This window comes from Etheostoma spectabile, unplaced genomic scaffold (genome assembly GCF_008692095.1).
Source record: "Etheostoma spectabile isolate EspeVRDwgs_2016 unplaced genomic scaffold, UIUC_Espe_1.0 scaffold00000051, whole genome shotgun sequence".
Classification (NCBI taxonomy): Eukaryota; Metazoa; Chordata; class Actinopteri; order Perciformes; family Percidae; genus Etheostoma; species Etheostoma spectabile.
In genome coordinates this window covers 26,168-43,576 of record NW_022602544.1, presented here as the reverse complement: position 1 = coordinate 43,576, position 17,409 = coordinate 26,168, and the positions used below count along the sequence as shown (strand labels likewise).

The 17,409-nt window shown below is 41.0% G+C and overlaps 2 protein-coding genes across 2 annotated transcripts; one reads left to right on the top strand and one right to left on the bottom strand.

Moving 5' to 3' along the window:
- Positions 1-7,761: 7,761 nt before the first annotated feature.
- On the bottom strand, positions 7,762-11,296 carry LOC116674388 (uncharacterized). Its single transcript, XM_032506878.1, has 3 exons — positions 11,258-11,296; positions 10,754-10,903; positions 7,762-10,561 (listed from the first exon to the last, which is right to left on the bottom strand). Exon 3 carries the CDS (start codon positions 9,670-9,672, stop codon positions 8,050-8,052), a length of 1,623 nt encoding a protein of 540 aa, XP_032362769.1. The 5' UTR covers positions 9,673-10,561; positions 10,754-10,903; positions 11,258-11,296; the 3' UTR covers positions 7,762-8,049.
- A 1,413-nt stretch (positions 11,297-12,709) lies between these two features.
- LOC116674389 (skin secretory protein xP2-like) lies at positions 12,710-15,894 on the top strand. Its single transcript, XM_032506879.1, has 4 exons — positions 12,710-12,854; positions 13,578-13,672; positions 13,796-14,195; positions 15,013-15,894. Exons 2-4 carry the CDS (start codon positions 13,579-13,581, stop codon positions 15,734-15,736), a joined length of 1,218 nt encoding a protein of 405 aa, XP_032362770.1. The 5' UTR covers positions 12,710-12,854; position 13,578; the 3' UTR covers positions 15,737-15,894.
- The last annotated feature ends 1,515 nt before the right edge of the window (positions 15,895-17,409 follow it).

The following is a 17,409-nucleotide window of genomic DNA, read 5'->3' as shown; positions in this document are numbered from 1 at the left end:
TGAAAGAAAAATAAGTCTCTCTTCTTATGGATCATACAAATGTTTCCTGTGATGAGCTGATCTTGAAGTGAAGTGCTGGCTGCAGAGTGAAATGAGAGGAGAAAGTGCCAGAAGTTGTCCACTTCTGTTTTTTGAGGTTCAACAACACCCACAGTCAGCCTGTTTTTTTCACCTTTTCACCAACATTTATTGTTTTATTTATTATAATATGTCTTTAGATTGTAGTGTGTTGTAGCTAGTTATTTCAAGCAACAAATCAGCACATATTCTAGGGTGTAAAGAAAGTGTCCTGACTGACATAGCAGCCCCTGAGTGACTGAACTTATAGTGTTGAAAAGGGTATTTTAAAGGCCATGACACACCAAGCCAAATATTGGCCGTGGGACACTCTGGCAAGGTCAGTGACTCGAGTTTGTTTGGTGTGTTCTGTGCAGTCGTTAGCCGGAAGACCGTTGGCCTTTATTTGAGCCTATTTGACATGTTGATCAGAAGGCGGGCAGTCAAACTCAATGACCAATCTGATTGGTGGAGTCAGAGCTGCCAACTTTTCCCCAAACCGTGGAGTGAGATTTGGTGGGGCCAACCCATATATTTGCCACGTACAAAGCAATTTCTTTGGCTCTTTCAGCATCATTATCCTTCAGGGTTTAAAATGGGAGTTGTTATGTGCGGGGGGATGGGGGGCTCTCCCTAGGTCGGGTCTGGGGGTATGCCCCCACAGGAATTGTTTTTGAAAAAAAAAACATTAAATGGCACTTTCTGGAGAGTTTTTTGCAAAAAAATGGAGAAATCAAGTCTTACATGATATGTCCAAAACTGTAGGGTTAAGAGCCTTTTACTTTGTTGTAGTATCAACAGGTATTAGGGCATTTAGCATTTACATTAATGCTAATCAGTCATCACTTGATTACACATTGTATATCTTCCATGATATAAGAACTGACCCAGACAATGTGCCAAACATAATGAACCACATGAAGAGACAGTAGCATATGTCAGTAGCAACAGCTGAGAAGATTTGGGTCTGTGGTGAACAGGTCCAGGGTCCCTGGTGTAGGGACCAGGGACCCAAAGTTGAATTAATGTTGGTCAACCAGAGGGATCAACTAAGACCACTGAAATTCTAAAGAATAAGAACCACGGATTTACATAAATTCTAATCCTTTAACCTTTGTGCCAAGTCTCAGTAATGTTTGGCCCTCATCTTCTGGGACCCACTTACTGTATTTACTTTTTTGGGAAATAAGACTATGTTCAATGAAACATTGAATTTTTTCATTTATGAAACTTTAGAATTGTTACATTTAGAGATGCACAGAGGTTAGAGAAGCACAATAGTGGCCCAACGTTGCAGTATCTGCCCCCCCCCCCCCTCGTGCTGGCACAAACATCTGGACAGGTCACAGCTGCCCTGGCAACCCAATGGCATAGGTTTTGTTTCCAGATTTTGTGACAAAATATATCATTTTGAGTATTACACAGTGAATGTTTCTGCTATATTTATACCCATGTCTACATCAAGTTATGCTGGAAACAATTGAATATATCAAAAATAGGCCCTCAGGTTTTGTTGGAGAAGTACATCTCTTTAAATGCGCACTTATTTATGTGAATCATACATTAATTCATTTGAATGAATTTATAAAACCCTGGCCTTCATATTGCTCAGATGTGTTTCATCAGATTTCTGCTCATGTTTACAACTTTGTGCACATTCCAAATATAACTCCTCCCATCTCTGTTGTCCAAGGTTTGGAGAGTGTAATATAGTCTGCTGTGCATGTTATTGCTCCGCTGATATGGCAGTATCTTATTCAGACCGTCTGACTGAGACAGAGGCCCATTTGGGGCTCAACAGCCAGATCTATAGAGAAACTCATCTTTCAGAAATTTGACTGACCGGGTTAACACTTCAGCGGGAGAAATCGGGGATGTGGCGTGTGAGCGTATGAAACTAGTCAAATGCGTGTGTCTCACGGCCAATGCGTGAGAGTGGCAGCCCTGTGGAGTGCTAACCCGAAATGATGAGTGGGATGAGTCTGACTAGAGTCTCTCAAAATCTGACAAAAATCTTTTAAACTGACCTTTTGTCAATCTAAAATGAAGACAGATTTAGCACTGCATGATCTATTTCTCACTGCAAATGTTTTCAGAAACACGTTTTGGTGAACTATTTTTGTAAAATATGAGATTGTATTCCGAACAAGATGCCATGATGGTCTGGTTTTGAAATTCCGAAGAAGCCAGACCCACGTGATGCGATTGTTCAATCAGCTGCCGATTTTCATTTTTGGGCAACAATACAGATTAGCGCTGCCTGCTGTTATAGAGACGTATTACGTCTTGCGCGAAACATACGGTCAAGCTTTTTTGACCACTCGGAGAGGCAGTCAGTTTTCTTGCGAAGGTTTGCCGTCGGGTTGGTGTTTTAGCCTTAAATGTTACTGTGATTGTGATGTTAAAAAAACAAACTATATTTCATATTCACAGTCTCATTCCCAGTAAAATATGATAATTAAATAAATATTATTTCAAAGTTATGACTTAATATGTATGACTCTTTTAGTCAAATTGATGGATAAAGTCTAACAAAACCTCTGACTGACAGCAGACATGTTGACTTGTCGCAGTCAAAACCCAACAATAAGAAATCTTCAAAGTTTGTTACATATGAGTTCATGAGTGCAATGGGAATCTAGTCCATCAATCTAGCCAGTTAATATAGCACATGGCAATTGTGTGTATATAGGAATTTAATTAGCAAAGCAAGAGAAAATTAAGAAATTATCTTAATCAATTTGACAACATCAAAGCGTTAGTTAGAAAAAGGATAACTAGAATATGCAAAAGGATGTTGCTAGTTGAACAGCAGATATCTGCAATAGTAATACAATCAGAATCATACAATATCAGTGAAATGAAATGTAAAAGCCAAAAAAACTTTTAACTTTAAACTTTAAACATTATAACTTATTTCTCAACACCACTGATGGACAGCCGAGTTAAGATGTCAACTGCAGCACCACACCAGATGTGTGCATCACTTAAAGTGTCCCTGGAAACACTTCTGTTGTGTTGTGTCTTAATTAGGGATGAGCGAGTACAGCATTATCTGTATCTGTATCTGTATCTGTTTACCACATGAATTATCTGTATCCGTATCCGTACTCGGTCGCATTAAATCAAGCAGCATGTCTGAAACCCACGTTCACCAGAAATCTACTGGTTACTATGTAAGTACTACAAACCGAAGTTAAAAACAAACCTGAAGCTGAAGAAACCCTAAACGGTAGCGGAACAGACCCGCAGACCCGATTGACTGACGGAGCGGGAGAGAGAGAGAGAGAGAGAGAGAGAGAGAGAGAGAGAGAGAGAGAGATTGTCACGACCTGGCTCTCGGACCGTGACAAATATGGAGACGCACCACATATGAAAGTATAACAAAAGTAATTTATTAACATAAACTAAAGAATGAAACACAAAAGCGACATCCGGGATGGGGGACGCCTCCGCTGACGGGGCGTGGCATCAGAGAGAGACTCCATTCAGCACTAGCACCAGGTTTTAAACAATCAGCACCCACTGGCCCACAGGTGTTCACGATCAACCTAATCAGAGAAGGACAAAATTATGCAGGGGCCGTAACACCCCCCCCCATAAGATATGGGCCCCCAAAACACTCAACAGAAGAGATCCATTCGTGTCCACCAACCCCATCACAGCAACCAGGCACCTGCAAAGGAGACAGTAAAAGGACAGAAGCAAAGACAAACAGAACCAGACAGAGTAACTTTTGACTAATCAACAGGGGCACGTGACAAAGCATCCGCCATTACGTTATCACTGCCTCTAATGTGCCGGATATCTAAACTGTGGGCCTGTAAAAACAAAGACCACCGCACAAGACGCTGATTTGCACACTGCAACAAACTAAGAAAAGTCAGGGGGTTGTGATCAGTGTACACCACCACCGGACCATTCCCACAACTGACATAAACCTCAAAATGTTGAAGTGCCCAAATAAGAGCCAACGCTTCTTTCTCAATTGTTGAATAGTTCAGTTGACAAGAGTTAAACTTCCTTGAGAAGTAGCAGACGGGTTGATCTATTCCCTCATGCTCCTGCAACAACACACCACCAGCACCCACCTGACTAGCATCCACCTGGAGCTTGAAGGACTCATCCAGACGCGGTGCAGCCAGGACCGGAGCAGAACACAACAGAGACTTGATATTGTTAAATGCACTCTGACAACGAGGAGACCACACAAATTTAGTGCTACCTTTCAACAGATCCGTCAAGGGCGCAACCACAGTAGAAAAGTTTTTACAAAACCCACGGTAGAACCCCACTAAGCCCAAAAAACGCATCAGATCTCTTTTAGTCGCTGGAACAGGAAACTGCAAGACAGAACGGACTTTGGCGTCCACGGGCTTAACCTGCCCCTGCCCAACCACTCGCCCGAGGTAAGTCACGGTTGCCCTGGCAAACTCACACTTTGCCAGGTTGACGGTGAGACACGCATCAGCCAAGCGGTCAAACAGGGCTCGGATACGCAGGACATGCTCTTCCCAAGTATCACTAAACACCACGACGTCGTCCAAATACACCGCACAACCTTCAAGACCTGCCACCACCCTATTCATAAGGCGCTGGAAGGTTGCAGGCGCATTACGCAAACCAAAACTCATCACCGTACATTCACACAACCAGTCGAAGTAACAAAAGCTGAAATCTCTCTGGCCCGAGGAGACAGAGGGACTTGCCAATAACCTTTCAATAAATCAAATTTACTCACAAACTGCGCTGAACCGACTTGATCAATGCAGTCCTCCATCCGTGGTAATGGATAACAGTCTGGCTTGGTAACCTTGTTCACTTTTCGGTAATCTGTACAAAACCTGGGCGATCTGTCAGATTTATCAACCAACAAACAAGGCGATGCCCAACTTGAAGTGGACGGAACCGCAATGTCGTTTACCAGCATGTACTCTATTTCAGACTCCATTGCTTTACGCTTGTGCGGCGCACACCTATAGAAACGCTGTTTAACTGGGTTACTATTCTCAACATCAATATCATGTTCTATCAGGTGTGTACGCGATGGAACATCACCAAACAGAGCTGGATAATCTTTAATGATCCCCTCGAGTACAGTACTATATGACTTAGGCAAATGCACAAACAAGCTCTCCAAGGTCTGTAAAGTCTCTGAGTTTTTTAGCCTACCACACATCACCGGGTCATCAGGTTCCCTGACATCAGTACCCCCATCAACTTTCCCATCAGGAACCACCAAACCCGAGGACACAGAAACAGTGAGGGAGGGACTGGCACCAACCCCATCAAAACCGAACTCTGGTAAAACAGAACAAACACGACTAAAATATGGCTTCAACAAATTCACATGACAGAGACGGGACGACTTTCTTTGCTCGGGAGTGGCGATCACATAATTCTGCGCAGAGATTTTCTGCCTTACTGTATATGGGCCTGCATATCTAGCCTGAAACGGCGACCCACAACAGGAGACAGCATCAAAACCTGGTCCCCAGGACTAAACTCACGACGCACAGCTTTACGGTCATAAAGCAACTTCATCTTTGACTGAGCCACCTCCAAGTTCTCACGGGCTCTCTCAACAGCAACATAGAGACGATGACGAACCCATTAACATAATCAGTTAAATTCGTCGGTGGATCCCCTTTCACCAAACCATCTCGAAAAAACAGCTAAAGGCCCGCGCACCGTGTGACCAAAAACAAGCTCGTTTGGACTAAACCCAGTGCTCTCCTGTACTACTTCCCTGGCAGATAACATCAGCCAGGGCAGTCCCTCTTCCCAGTCTCTCCCAATCTCGGTGCATAAGCACGCAGCAGTGACTTCAAGGTGCGATGAAACGTTCGAGCGCCCCCTGACTCTGCGCATGATATGCTGACGCCTGATTATGCCGCACCCTCAACTGCCTCAGCACCTGTGAAAACACCTTGGAAGTAAAGTTAGAGCCCTGGTCACTTTGAACAACACATGGAATACCAAAAATGGACATAAATTTCGTCAAAGCTTAACCACTGACCTTGCTGTAATCGAACGCAGAGGATAGGCAGCGGGATATCTTGTTGTCTGGCACATAATAGTCAACAGATAAGAACAACCCGATTTAGACGCGGGCAAGGGCCCCACACAATCATAATCAAATGTTCAAAAGGTGAGCCTGTAACCGGAATAGGACAGAGAGGCGCCGGTTTAACAGCTTGACCGGACTTTCCGGTGACCTGGCAGACATGGCACGATTTAACATACTTTCCAATCACACCCTTTAACTTTGGCCAAAAAAAACACCGCAGGACACGGTCATACGTTTTCCTCACACCCAAATGTCCCGACTCATCATGAGCAAGTTTCAACACCAAAGCACGAAAATCCTCAGGCACAACGATCTGAAACACTGGCTCACCAACAACATCACCATGGCATGGCACCCATTTCCGCACCAGCAACCCGTCCTGAAAAATAACCATGAGCAACATTTCCCATCTCACTCACAGAGAGGACACCACTCAATAAACTGGACAAAGACTGATCATTCTGCTGGCACTTCACCCAGTCATCCCGAGAAACAGACGGAGGAAGAGTAGGAATGGAAAACCCACACACTGCCTCAACAAGCGACTCAGGTACATCCAGAGTGGCCACCCGGCTCTGTGCTCGTGTTATGGCACAGGCCGGAAACACCCCCGGAAAACTCAGACACTTTTCACTCCGATCATTAAATGCCAGCGGCGTAGCAACGACCACAGGAGAAGGCGGCCCATCGGCCCACACTGCACCACCAGCCAGGTCGTTCCCCAAAATCATCATTACACCGTCAATAGGCAGTGCAGGACGCACACCAACAGTCACAACACCATTCACCAAAGCGCACTCTAACCTCATATTATGCCGCGGCATAGGTATCAAATCCATCCCCATCCCCTGCATCAAAACGAAATCCCCCGTTTCTGTAGCAGATGAAAACGGCAACGCAGATTGAACAATGAATGAGTGCTTAGCGCCTGTATCACGCAAAATCTTAATTGGCACGCGCTCCTGCTTACCAACCAAAGACACCACTGCATCAGTAATAAATGGTTCAAACCCAGAGCCACAATCCAGATCAACACATATGGGTTTTAGTTCTGACACACTGGAGCAAGCCAACCCATAGCAAAGCAAAATTGAAGATGAGATCTCCTTTATGTCACATTTACATCTCCTAGATATAAATGAGCACTAATCGAGACAAAAGTGGTTTTCTCATACTTCTCAAATGTCTCTCCTGAGAAATAAGTCTCACATAGAGCACTGTGCAAGTTCTCTAAATTCTCTCACAGCTGTCTCTTTTCCTGATCTCAACTAAGAGAAAAATGAGACATACTGTGCCACTTTCAAATATGTCTCAATTTGATCTCAGTTATATCTCAGTGAGAAATACGCATGGTTCTGTCTCTCACTGCTCACTATTTGAGTTCTCAGATTCTCTTACAGTTGTCTCTTTTCTAGTGTTTCAGCAAAAAGAAAAAATAGTAGTGCAAGCTCTCAAATTAGTCTCAATATGAGACATTATTTATACCTCAATCATATCTCAGTTTATCTCATCACAAAATTTGAGAAAAGAATTCAATTCAAGCAAATAATTTGAGATATATGGTTTATTTACATAATTTTCAACTTACAAAATGTGTTGATTTCTGACATAAGCCATACAATTAATTAATTAATTACAATTTTGAGTTCCAAAACTTAACCCATTAAAACATAAGCCATGATATGCTCAAAAGACACCTTTGTGAACTTTCTAAATGTTGACATTGTGCTGTTTTGACAGAATTCACAGCAAAGCTCTATTGTATAGGGCATTAATATATTGTGTAACACGTAATAGAGCACATACTGTTTAATTCAATTCATTCAAGCACCCTGATAATACAATAGAAGCAATTCATCTTGCCCCCATACACCCTGACCATGACCCTTTGTTGCATCCAATATAAACCCAATATTAATGGGTTAAAACTTTTCAAGTGTGTTTGGGAAATTAGCTGCAAAAACAATGCCAGGCATAGATGTCAAGTCAAAGAAAACAACTTTACCCAGTATATGATCCAAGGAAACTACTGTATTAACAGAGGTTTCTAATAGGGGAACAACATGACTGCATGTACCATTTGTTACACTATCATGCAGCAATGTAAAACCGGCAACTTTGAATTCATTAACAAGGGCCCATTTGGCATTTGAATGTTCTGAGGTAAAGAAGAACTCAATCTGTCCATACTTTCTTTGTCCATCACTAGAAAAAACAACTGTACAATTGTTTCTTCTATTGCCTTTCCCATAGTGTTTTGATGTGAGATAATTTCTTTTAACTTGTGCCCTGTGAAAGATCCTTACTGTTTTAGAACAGATGCAATGACCACCATGTCTTTCCAATGTAGAGAGGTGAACTCTGTCCAGTTGAAGTTCACTAGATGCTCCATATAGTTTGGTCCTAGACAAATCATTGTTTTCCTGACAGAAACTATCATCTTTAGTCAGCCGTGTGTAAAATTCAGCTACGGCATTTCCTGGTTTTATGGTTTGTGAAATAACAGGAATAGACTGCACAAGTTTGACTGCATGGACCATCTGCATAGGTATATTTTGAGTGCCATGTATGAGCCTTAACAAATAGCCATTCTTGTCTTCAAAATGGAAACACGAATGAGTCCATAATGGACCAAGGGCCTTCACACTGTCTGCTAGGTGCACAAGAAGGTGTACATTTGCAGTTTCGTACCGCTCACCATATAGAATAGCCATTTGGGAACAAAAGTTCCACAGTAGTTTCTCTGCATGATCAATCTGTTCAACTGATATGGATTCCATCAACAAAATGAAAATGGCTTCACTTAGTAGAAGGAAGTGCTTGTAGTACAGTGTTGCAAGAATTCCACGGAAAACAACAGGTCCATAGAAGATCAAAATATCCCGATATTCTGATGCTTTAAAAAACATTCTGTGAGATGCCACTGATCGAGGATATCGAGTGGAGGATGGAGGAGAGATATCCTGAAATCGCTTGTCAATTTCCTTTGCATTTTTTGCCATGCTGAAGGGCTGACGAGAAAATTCTGGAGAAAACCACAGAACCATCAAAAGGCGCATTACCCCAAGAAGGACTGAGTGCATGTAATCTATAGCAGTGCCTTTGATAAGGTTATAACTTTTAAGTTTGCTAAGACAACAGGGACCCTTCACCCCTTTAACGGTGGTTTTGGTCTCATTTGAGATTTTCATATCAAGAGCAAACTTTTCATTTGTGCGCAGTGGGCCTTTTGGATCTCTATGTTGGTATGGAAATGCATGAACATGTCCCCTTTCCCCTGTCTTTACAGTCTTTCCTGGCTGCTCACATTTATGACATCCAAATTTCCCATTGTATTGCACTGAATTAAGTACTAATGCTTTAGCAGGTAAGTCGCATGTTCCAGCAATGGTGAGCACTTTACACACAAAAGGTTCAGCTGTCAACTCAGCAGGTTGCACAAGAATTCCATCATCTGCAAGTTTACTGAGTGTGTCACCTAGTGGTCTAAGGAATGTAACCATGGATGGTTTTGAGTCCCCATACCAAAGTCCAGCAAATATCATATTCTCTCTTTTGTGCGTTCCATGAAACTCAGTTCATTGATGATACAATAAAAAGGCCACACTGAAAACTTGGACGATTTGAAAATAGGTACCCCATCTGTGTTCCAAGTAAGTGAGATGTTTTTAGGATCACTAAGAGGACCACCCCCATCTACAAGCTGTTTGTAAATTTCTGCATCATATATATCTTCAATGTTGTTAAGATCTGTCTTCTTCCTGCTTAATCTAAAGTTAAGTTTCTCCTGAAAACCTGGCTTGAGAAACAATGACCTTATTTGAGCCTCAATTGGAACCTCTATGAAGGATGAGGATCTTTCTTCTGACACACTGGTCCCACAAGATAGACATTGTACTTCACCTTCTAATGACCCAAAACAATTACTGCAATATTTATGCAATACAATAGGAGATGATGCAGCATGTGAGAAAAAAAACTCTTTTAACTTTTGTACACTGTTTAAGCAGTCTGTATTCAGACTATCAGGACAAAGCAATTTGAACATTTTAAGCAAATCACTAAGTGCCTTATCAGTTACTTTATGACAGTTAACGTAAGCCATGATGATCAGAAGGCTCTCTGCAACAGTTATTGATGCATTGTCATATAATGGTTTGTGTGTTGTGTCCTTGAAATTTGACTCTTCTGCACAGTCCTCACTCAAACCCTCTTCAAATCCCTCACTGAACAAATGTCCATCATCATATGTCCAATCCCCCATATCAGGGAGAGCTTCCTCAAATAATTGAGATAGATCATACTCAGCATTGCCATGTAGTTCAGTTGTTAGGTCATCAGGCGGATCACTGAAGGCTGATCTGGAAGATGGTTCTTCATTGTCTTTGATAGAGTTAACAGTTGAAATACTCTCTTGTGCCACGCTACCTTGTGCTGGTAATAAAATAGAATAAAAATCATTAAGGGTAAAAAAAACATCTTGTCACAACACAAAACCTATATCATCTCAACCTGTATATCACTTTCTTACACTCAGATTATTTTGTCATATTTTAGCAGGATCTGTTCAGTGACAAAATATACTATACATCATTACAGACAAACAGACAGAGAGGGTGTGTGTACCTGGCAGGTGGTGAGAGGCTTGATGTCCGAGAGTGAGTGTGGTATATCCTGCATGGACACCTGGAGGTTGGGCGTGTTCCCCATGAAGTGCAGCGTTTTGGGTTCCTCCAGGAGGCACAACTCCCTGCTGTGTTCCGCTGCTGCTACCTCCTGACACAGACAAGAGGACACATCAGTGGTTCACACTTTTTTTCTAGATCAATATTAGTCTAATTTTGCTTAGATTACATTTTTAATGAATTAGCAAAGAACAGATTTTGGGTGAGAAACTTTCTTGCAAGAAACTCAAAAGATAAAAAAAGAAAAAGTGAAGGATAGGAGAAAGCTATTTTGCCATGCTTGGTTTGACCGACTGAAGACTGCATTCTATCTACCAATCTATATTTACAGGGCCTGTGATTCTTAATCAGAACTAATTGTGTTCAGGATCTCTCTGTCCTCTGCACATAAGACTGGTTGTGGCTTTTGAACATTAAACACACACCAACACATTTCATAAATTACCTAAATATTGCTGATCAGTCTCCACATGAACACTGGTGGTTGCAGGGAGGGATGACTGCAGGGAGGAAAATAAAGCATTAAATATCATATCTGCTGCAAGTTTACTGCAACACGGCTATGCCAGGCTACTCACCAATTGTGCAGCCCGTCTTGGTCGTTTACTTGGGTCTTCTTCATTACCTGTCCTTCTCTGGTCATTTTGACACTCCAATACTGTATAAATACAGACTAAAGTTGATGGAATATACAGTGGAACTTTTTGTAAAAGTAAAACTCTATATTATGATGAAGCGTTTATTCAGTAACAGAGGTTTCCATCTAATCAGCTCTTTAGTACACAGAAATACATTTCCTAGAAAGTGTCAATTTTCCACTTCCAAATTTCTCTGTTAATTTCTTTGTACCATTATCCCTATGATGGATAAAGTTTCTCTTATTTTATCACTTCCACTTGTTTATTCTTCATCCTGCATGAATTCACTCTCCTAATTGGATACAATTAATATCCGAAAATGCATTTTCCGTTTACTGAAAAGCAGGGGGAAACAGGGAGACTACGGTCATTTTAACAATGACTGGTATCATAAATAATATAGAGCTGTTTTATTAATAATCGGCTAGTGCACTGTTGTGTACCACATTTTCAAAATCTTAAGTCAAACTACAAAATAATTATTAGCATCATATTCTTTAAATACCAAAAGTATTGATCATTGATGATCAATTGATCACCAAAATGTAAATTTAATGCAAGTTATTTGTATTACTGACTCATAAAAATATCAGGACGTATAATTTACATAAATAATCTATTTATTATGTAGCAGCATGAAATATAAATGACCAAGAACAAATACAGTTAGGCTTATGATCACAACTGAATGAATACCAGTTTCAATGTGGTCACAAAGACATGTTTTGTGCCAAATAATTCCACAAATATTCTTTAAGACACACGTGTATTTCTCGTATGTTTTGACATTGCTGAAGAGTCTGAAGTCTAGGAGATTTGTAACCATAGATATATATATAGCGAGTTGTAATTATTTTAATAAAGATTAGAATTCTGCCTTAGTAGACATTTAGGCCTATTAGCTAGCTAGGTGTAGCTAAGTAGCATAGCTAGTGGTAGCCCCTTGAATGTGGCATTAGCAATGCGTTGACGTTACTCCAAGAATCCTACCTCATGTGTAACTAAAGAGTCCGTTATTACTATTACCACTACTATTACTTACCGTTAGTCGTTATCCTTTACAGAGAGCGTTGCTGTTTCTTCCAAACTCAAGCCATTTCTGCCCCACACTGCACAACGGGCAGTGCACTAACCGCCGAAAAAATAAGAAGAAGAAGAAGAAGAAGAAGTTGAACGTTGCACGCGCGGGAGACGTGACCGTTAACTTCAGGGGGAAGCATACTCAGGTTAGGAAAGCGGATTGGTCAAATGATAGGACCTGAACAAATAATGCCCAATAGTAGTAATTGTAGGGCGGGTCTTGGCGCTACCATAGTGGGAGTCGTAATTTTGCTGGAGGGTGAGAAGTGTCCGTTGGTCACTGCTGTTGCACGTGTTGGCTTTTACCCCTGCCACGCTGAAAAGGTAAGAATGAAATTCTTTTGACATTATCTTAAAGTGAAATATTAACAGTTGTGGCAACGGAGTGGTCCACTGGAAGGTGGGGATAAGGTGTCAATCCAACAAGGAATTGACAAAGAAACTCCGAACTATTACTATTATTTTATTCAGACCGTCGAAAACGGGATGGTTGGCTAAGTTAACGTTAGCTGACGGCTAACGTTAACGTTAGCTAACGGCTAATGTTAGGTTCTATTGCATATTAAACTGGGGGTCCTTGAAATGAAAACAGTTTGAGAACCAGTGATGTACAGTAACGTTAAGTCACACTTATGAAGTATCTATTTGAAATATTGATTAGCCTACATGTTACCAGCTGTAATTTATTTATTCAGTTTCTTTGACTGAAATTCTAGGGTGTGGCAATTCTTGAAAACCATGATTTTATATGACTTTTGATTTAAAAAAAGATGGTCACAATTTAAATAAATTTAAATTTGACTTAGTTGACTGGAGTCGCCCTCCTGTTTTTGCTCTACGTTAAATATCTGATGAAATTTCAGATCTGCAAGTTCATAACATATTGTGTCACGAGTCCGTATGTTGTGAGCAGAAAATAATTTGATTTGATTTTTGCTCATTTTGATACATTCATGCCTCAAAGATATTAAGTGAATTAGGTTAAAATAGTGTCTATTTATATTATACTTAGCGTTAATGATCTAAAAAAAAAATTTTCATTAACAGGATGGAGAAAAACAAAGTGCCGGCAAAAAAGAGGCTACGAGTTCCCACTCAGAAAATGAAGGACCTGAGCACCCCTCCCCCAAATGAGCAATCTGGTAAGTGTAGGGGGTAAAAATCATAACATTATCGTCCAAATGATGTCTAAAAATACCAGTCTAAATTGTTGTGGCCAAATAGAAATAGAAATTAAACATTCTCTCTCTGTCTGTCTCTCTCAGGATGTGTTGCATTCGTCAGATGGGAGGATGGTTATACCGGCAAAATCTTTAAAGGATCTGACATTTTGGCAAGGGATGAGGCTCCTGTGCAGCTGCAAGATCTTAGATCAGGAGATCCTGTTTTAGCAAAGTGGTCAGATGGTAAATTTTATAGGGCCACTGTTGAATATATTTCAGGGGAAGATCAGGCTAAGCTGCCAAAAAGCCACCCAACTCCACAGGAGTCCTTTTTAAATATGTTAAAAGGCGATGAGCCATCAGACTCAACGTCAGGGTCTGACACTATTATAATAGATAGGAGCCCACTGTCTGAGCATGGCGAGAAAATCTCATCGCTGAATCCGTCAACTGACGGGGGACATGCAACAGGCCGCAACACAGCTGGACCACCACCCTATGGGTAGGTTTGTCATAATTATTACATAATCGCCTGGGCCCATGAGTTCAAAACTTCTAATCATTACCCAATCACATTTGGCAAAGTTCAAAACCAAAAAAACAGCATTAGGATAACTTTGTTATCCAATCTATGATAACAGAATAGGCTCTACGGACAGCTCCACTACTTCCTGTACTTAAGGCTGCTCTTTTATTTCCTGCCTTACAGTATTGGACAAACTGATTAATCCACGTGTGTCTGAGTCACAATGGTCAAACACAAGTGGATTAATCAGTTTGTCCAATAATGTAAGACAGGAAACAAAGGAGCTGTCTTAAGTTCAGGAAGTAATGGAGCCCATTACTGTATTTCAGTAAATAGTATGTGAATGACTCGTGGGCCTTAATGAAAATTATTTGCCATTATTTTTGCTTAATGATCAGAATTGTTTATGTTCATTTGTTAAAATTAATCTGTTGAAAAATGTTTATATATTTCAAATCTTTTAACAAAGAATGGAAATAGCCACTTTACAAGCTCACATGTCACAACATATTGTGAGTTTGTTGATTTGCTATTTCCACTATTTAAATGGTTTATGTTTTTAAAGTATAAAAAGATTATAAATATGGCAGATTTTGGTCATAGTACATTTATTTTCATTATTGGTGCTGGTCATCCTATACATAAAAAGACTAGAATCCCCAGTTGTCAAGGCAGCATCTACCCTTCTTTTATGTCCATGACAGTCAGTTCTTTGTAGTTATTGGTCATATCTCTTCTGGGAAATTTGTGTTCACAAAAATGTCATTTCTGGTTCCATGTAATTTTATTATAGCTCTGCCAAAGGGGGGACCATTGGTCCATCACCCTACAGAGGCCATGAACCCAGCCCATCACCGTATGACCTCTACACCTTTGGTCCATCACCCTACAGAGGACATACATCCAGCCCATCACCATATGGCCTCAACACCCCAGGTACATCGTTCTATGGAGGCCATACACCCAGCCCATTACTGTACAGCCTCAACACCTCTGGTCCATCACCTGGTGGAGGCCATATACCCAGTCCATCAACATACAGCCTCAACACCTCTGGTCCATCACCTGGTGGAGGCAATTCAGCCAGCCCATCACCATACAGCCTCAACACCTCTGGTCCATCAACTGGTGGAGGCAATTCAGCCAGCCCATCACCATACAGCCTCAACACCTCTGGTCCATCAACTGGTGGAGGCAATGCAGCCAACCCATCACCATACAGCCTCAACACCTCTGGTCCATCAACTGGTGGAGGCCATGCAGCCAACCCATCACCATACAGCCTCAACACCTCTGGTCCATCAACTGGTGGAGGCAATGCAGCCAACCCATCACCATACAGCCTCAACACCTCTGGTCCATCAACTGGTGGAGGCCATGCAGCCAGCCCGCAAAAAAATGCATGGACACCATGTGAGGATTGTAAGGGGGAGTTTGAAAGAATCCTACAGGAAAAGAGAAGGATCGATGAGGTCATCTCGAGAATAGGCAAGTCATTTCTGCTAATTCATTCATGACGTAATTGTTCTGTACCTATATTAGTGATTGGGCTTTGAACACATAGTTTGAACTCTCCTAGAAAAAAGGTAGAAAAGTGGGTTGTGGCGTTAGACAATATAAATGGTATGGGAAGGTTTATAAACGTACTTATTTATTGCACATAATCCTTGATATTGTTAGCAAATTAGAAATAATACTTAACTATTAAATTATAGCAATAATATATTATAGTATGAACATAATGTAACAGCACAACAATTCATTATATAAATTATTATTGTGATATTTTAATGATACGGTAAAGTGCAAATGGGCTAAAGGTGATCAAATTAATCTGAACTGGTACAATTAAGTAAAATCTATTTTCACTCCTTTTTCCTCAATATTAATATAAATTAAGTGCAGCAGTAATAGTTTTGAGTTCTTGTTTCATCTTTTTGGGCGGGAAACCCAAGGAAAGCCTTTGTAGGGGACTAACTAGTTAATGGTGGGCTACTTAGTCTTGGGACATATTAACACATGCCTACATGTTTGGCCTCACATAGGCATTCTTCAGGCCATGTAGAAAAACATGACACCACACGAACAAGCTACTGTATATGCATCTATTGGTCCCATAAGTGCAATAACCATCAGCTGTGGAAAAGGGGAATACTCAGGTATACATCATTGGAAGATAGATGTATAGAATTAACACATAACATCAGCTCTAATTAATATAATCAAGGCTTGACAAAAAAAAAGAAATGTAAATCTTTTCTTGTGACAAGAATTTCAAGATTTTTTTATTATGGTTTATTTGTCAAGCCTTGGTTTTATTAATGATCCATCAAGTGTTCATTCTGTATACCTCCCACAGACATATTCTAAAGTCTCTCTAACTATTTTTTTCTTGTGGTGTTGTAGCCTATGCAAGGTTATCTAGGCATTTTTTAATTATGTTCCAAAATGAACTTGCCTGCCATTAAAGCTCTTTAACCATTTGAAAGAGTAGCTTGGTATTTTCTCACTCTTGTTTGTTTGTACTATTTTTCCCTTTTAGATCCAGGCCAAGTCAAAGAGCTTCAAACTCTCTGCAACTTAATTGGAGAGAGATATTGTGGCAGCCCAGCTTCACCATCAGGCCAGCAGGAGCTGTTTCCTGGGAGCGGCATATTCATCTCATCATTCCGCCTTGCTGCCATGAATCACGCATCAAAGCCAAATTGCATGCGTCTGTTTCATGCACTTTTTGACCATTTCTTCACTGTTGAGGAGTGTCAAAATGCAGTGCCCTTTGGTCGCCCTGGCAACAACCCCTCAGGAAAGGAAGGAAAGCAGGTCCTTGACCGTAAAAAAGTTGACGGAATCCTAAGTACGTTTTTTTCAAAATTAGGCTCTGTGTGTTTTTAGGCTAGGATAGTGGGAATAATGATTATATCCAATCATGACAGTGCAGCAATGATTGATGCAAAGTCTGCAAAACTAGTTCAGGCAGACAACTCAAGCTGCGCCCATGCTGATCAGTCACATGCCCTCCTCATCCAAATAGGGAGGGGGTATTTAACCCCCCCAGCTTACCTTCTCATCCCTGGCTACGCTTCTGCTGCTGTTGCAATTGCCTGCTCTGCTGCCTTGCTGTTGCTTCTGTTCTTCTGCATATATCTCGCTGCTGCCATTAGGTTTTGCAAACCCACCTCCTCCTGCTTCA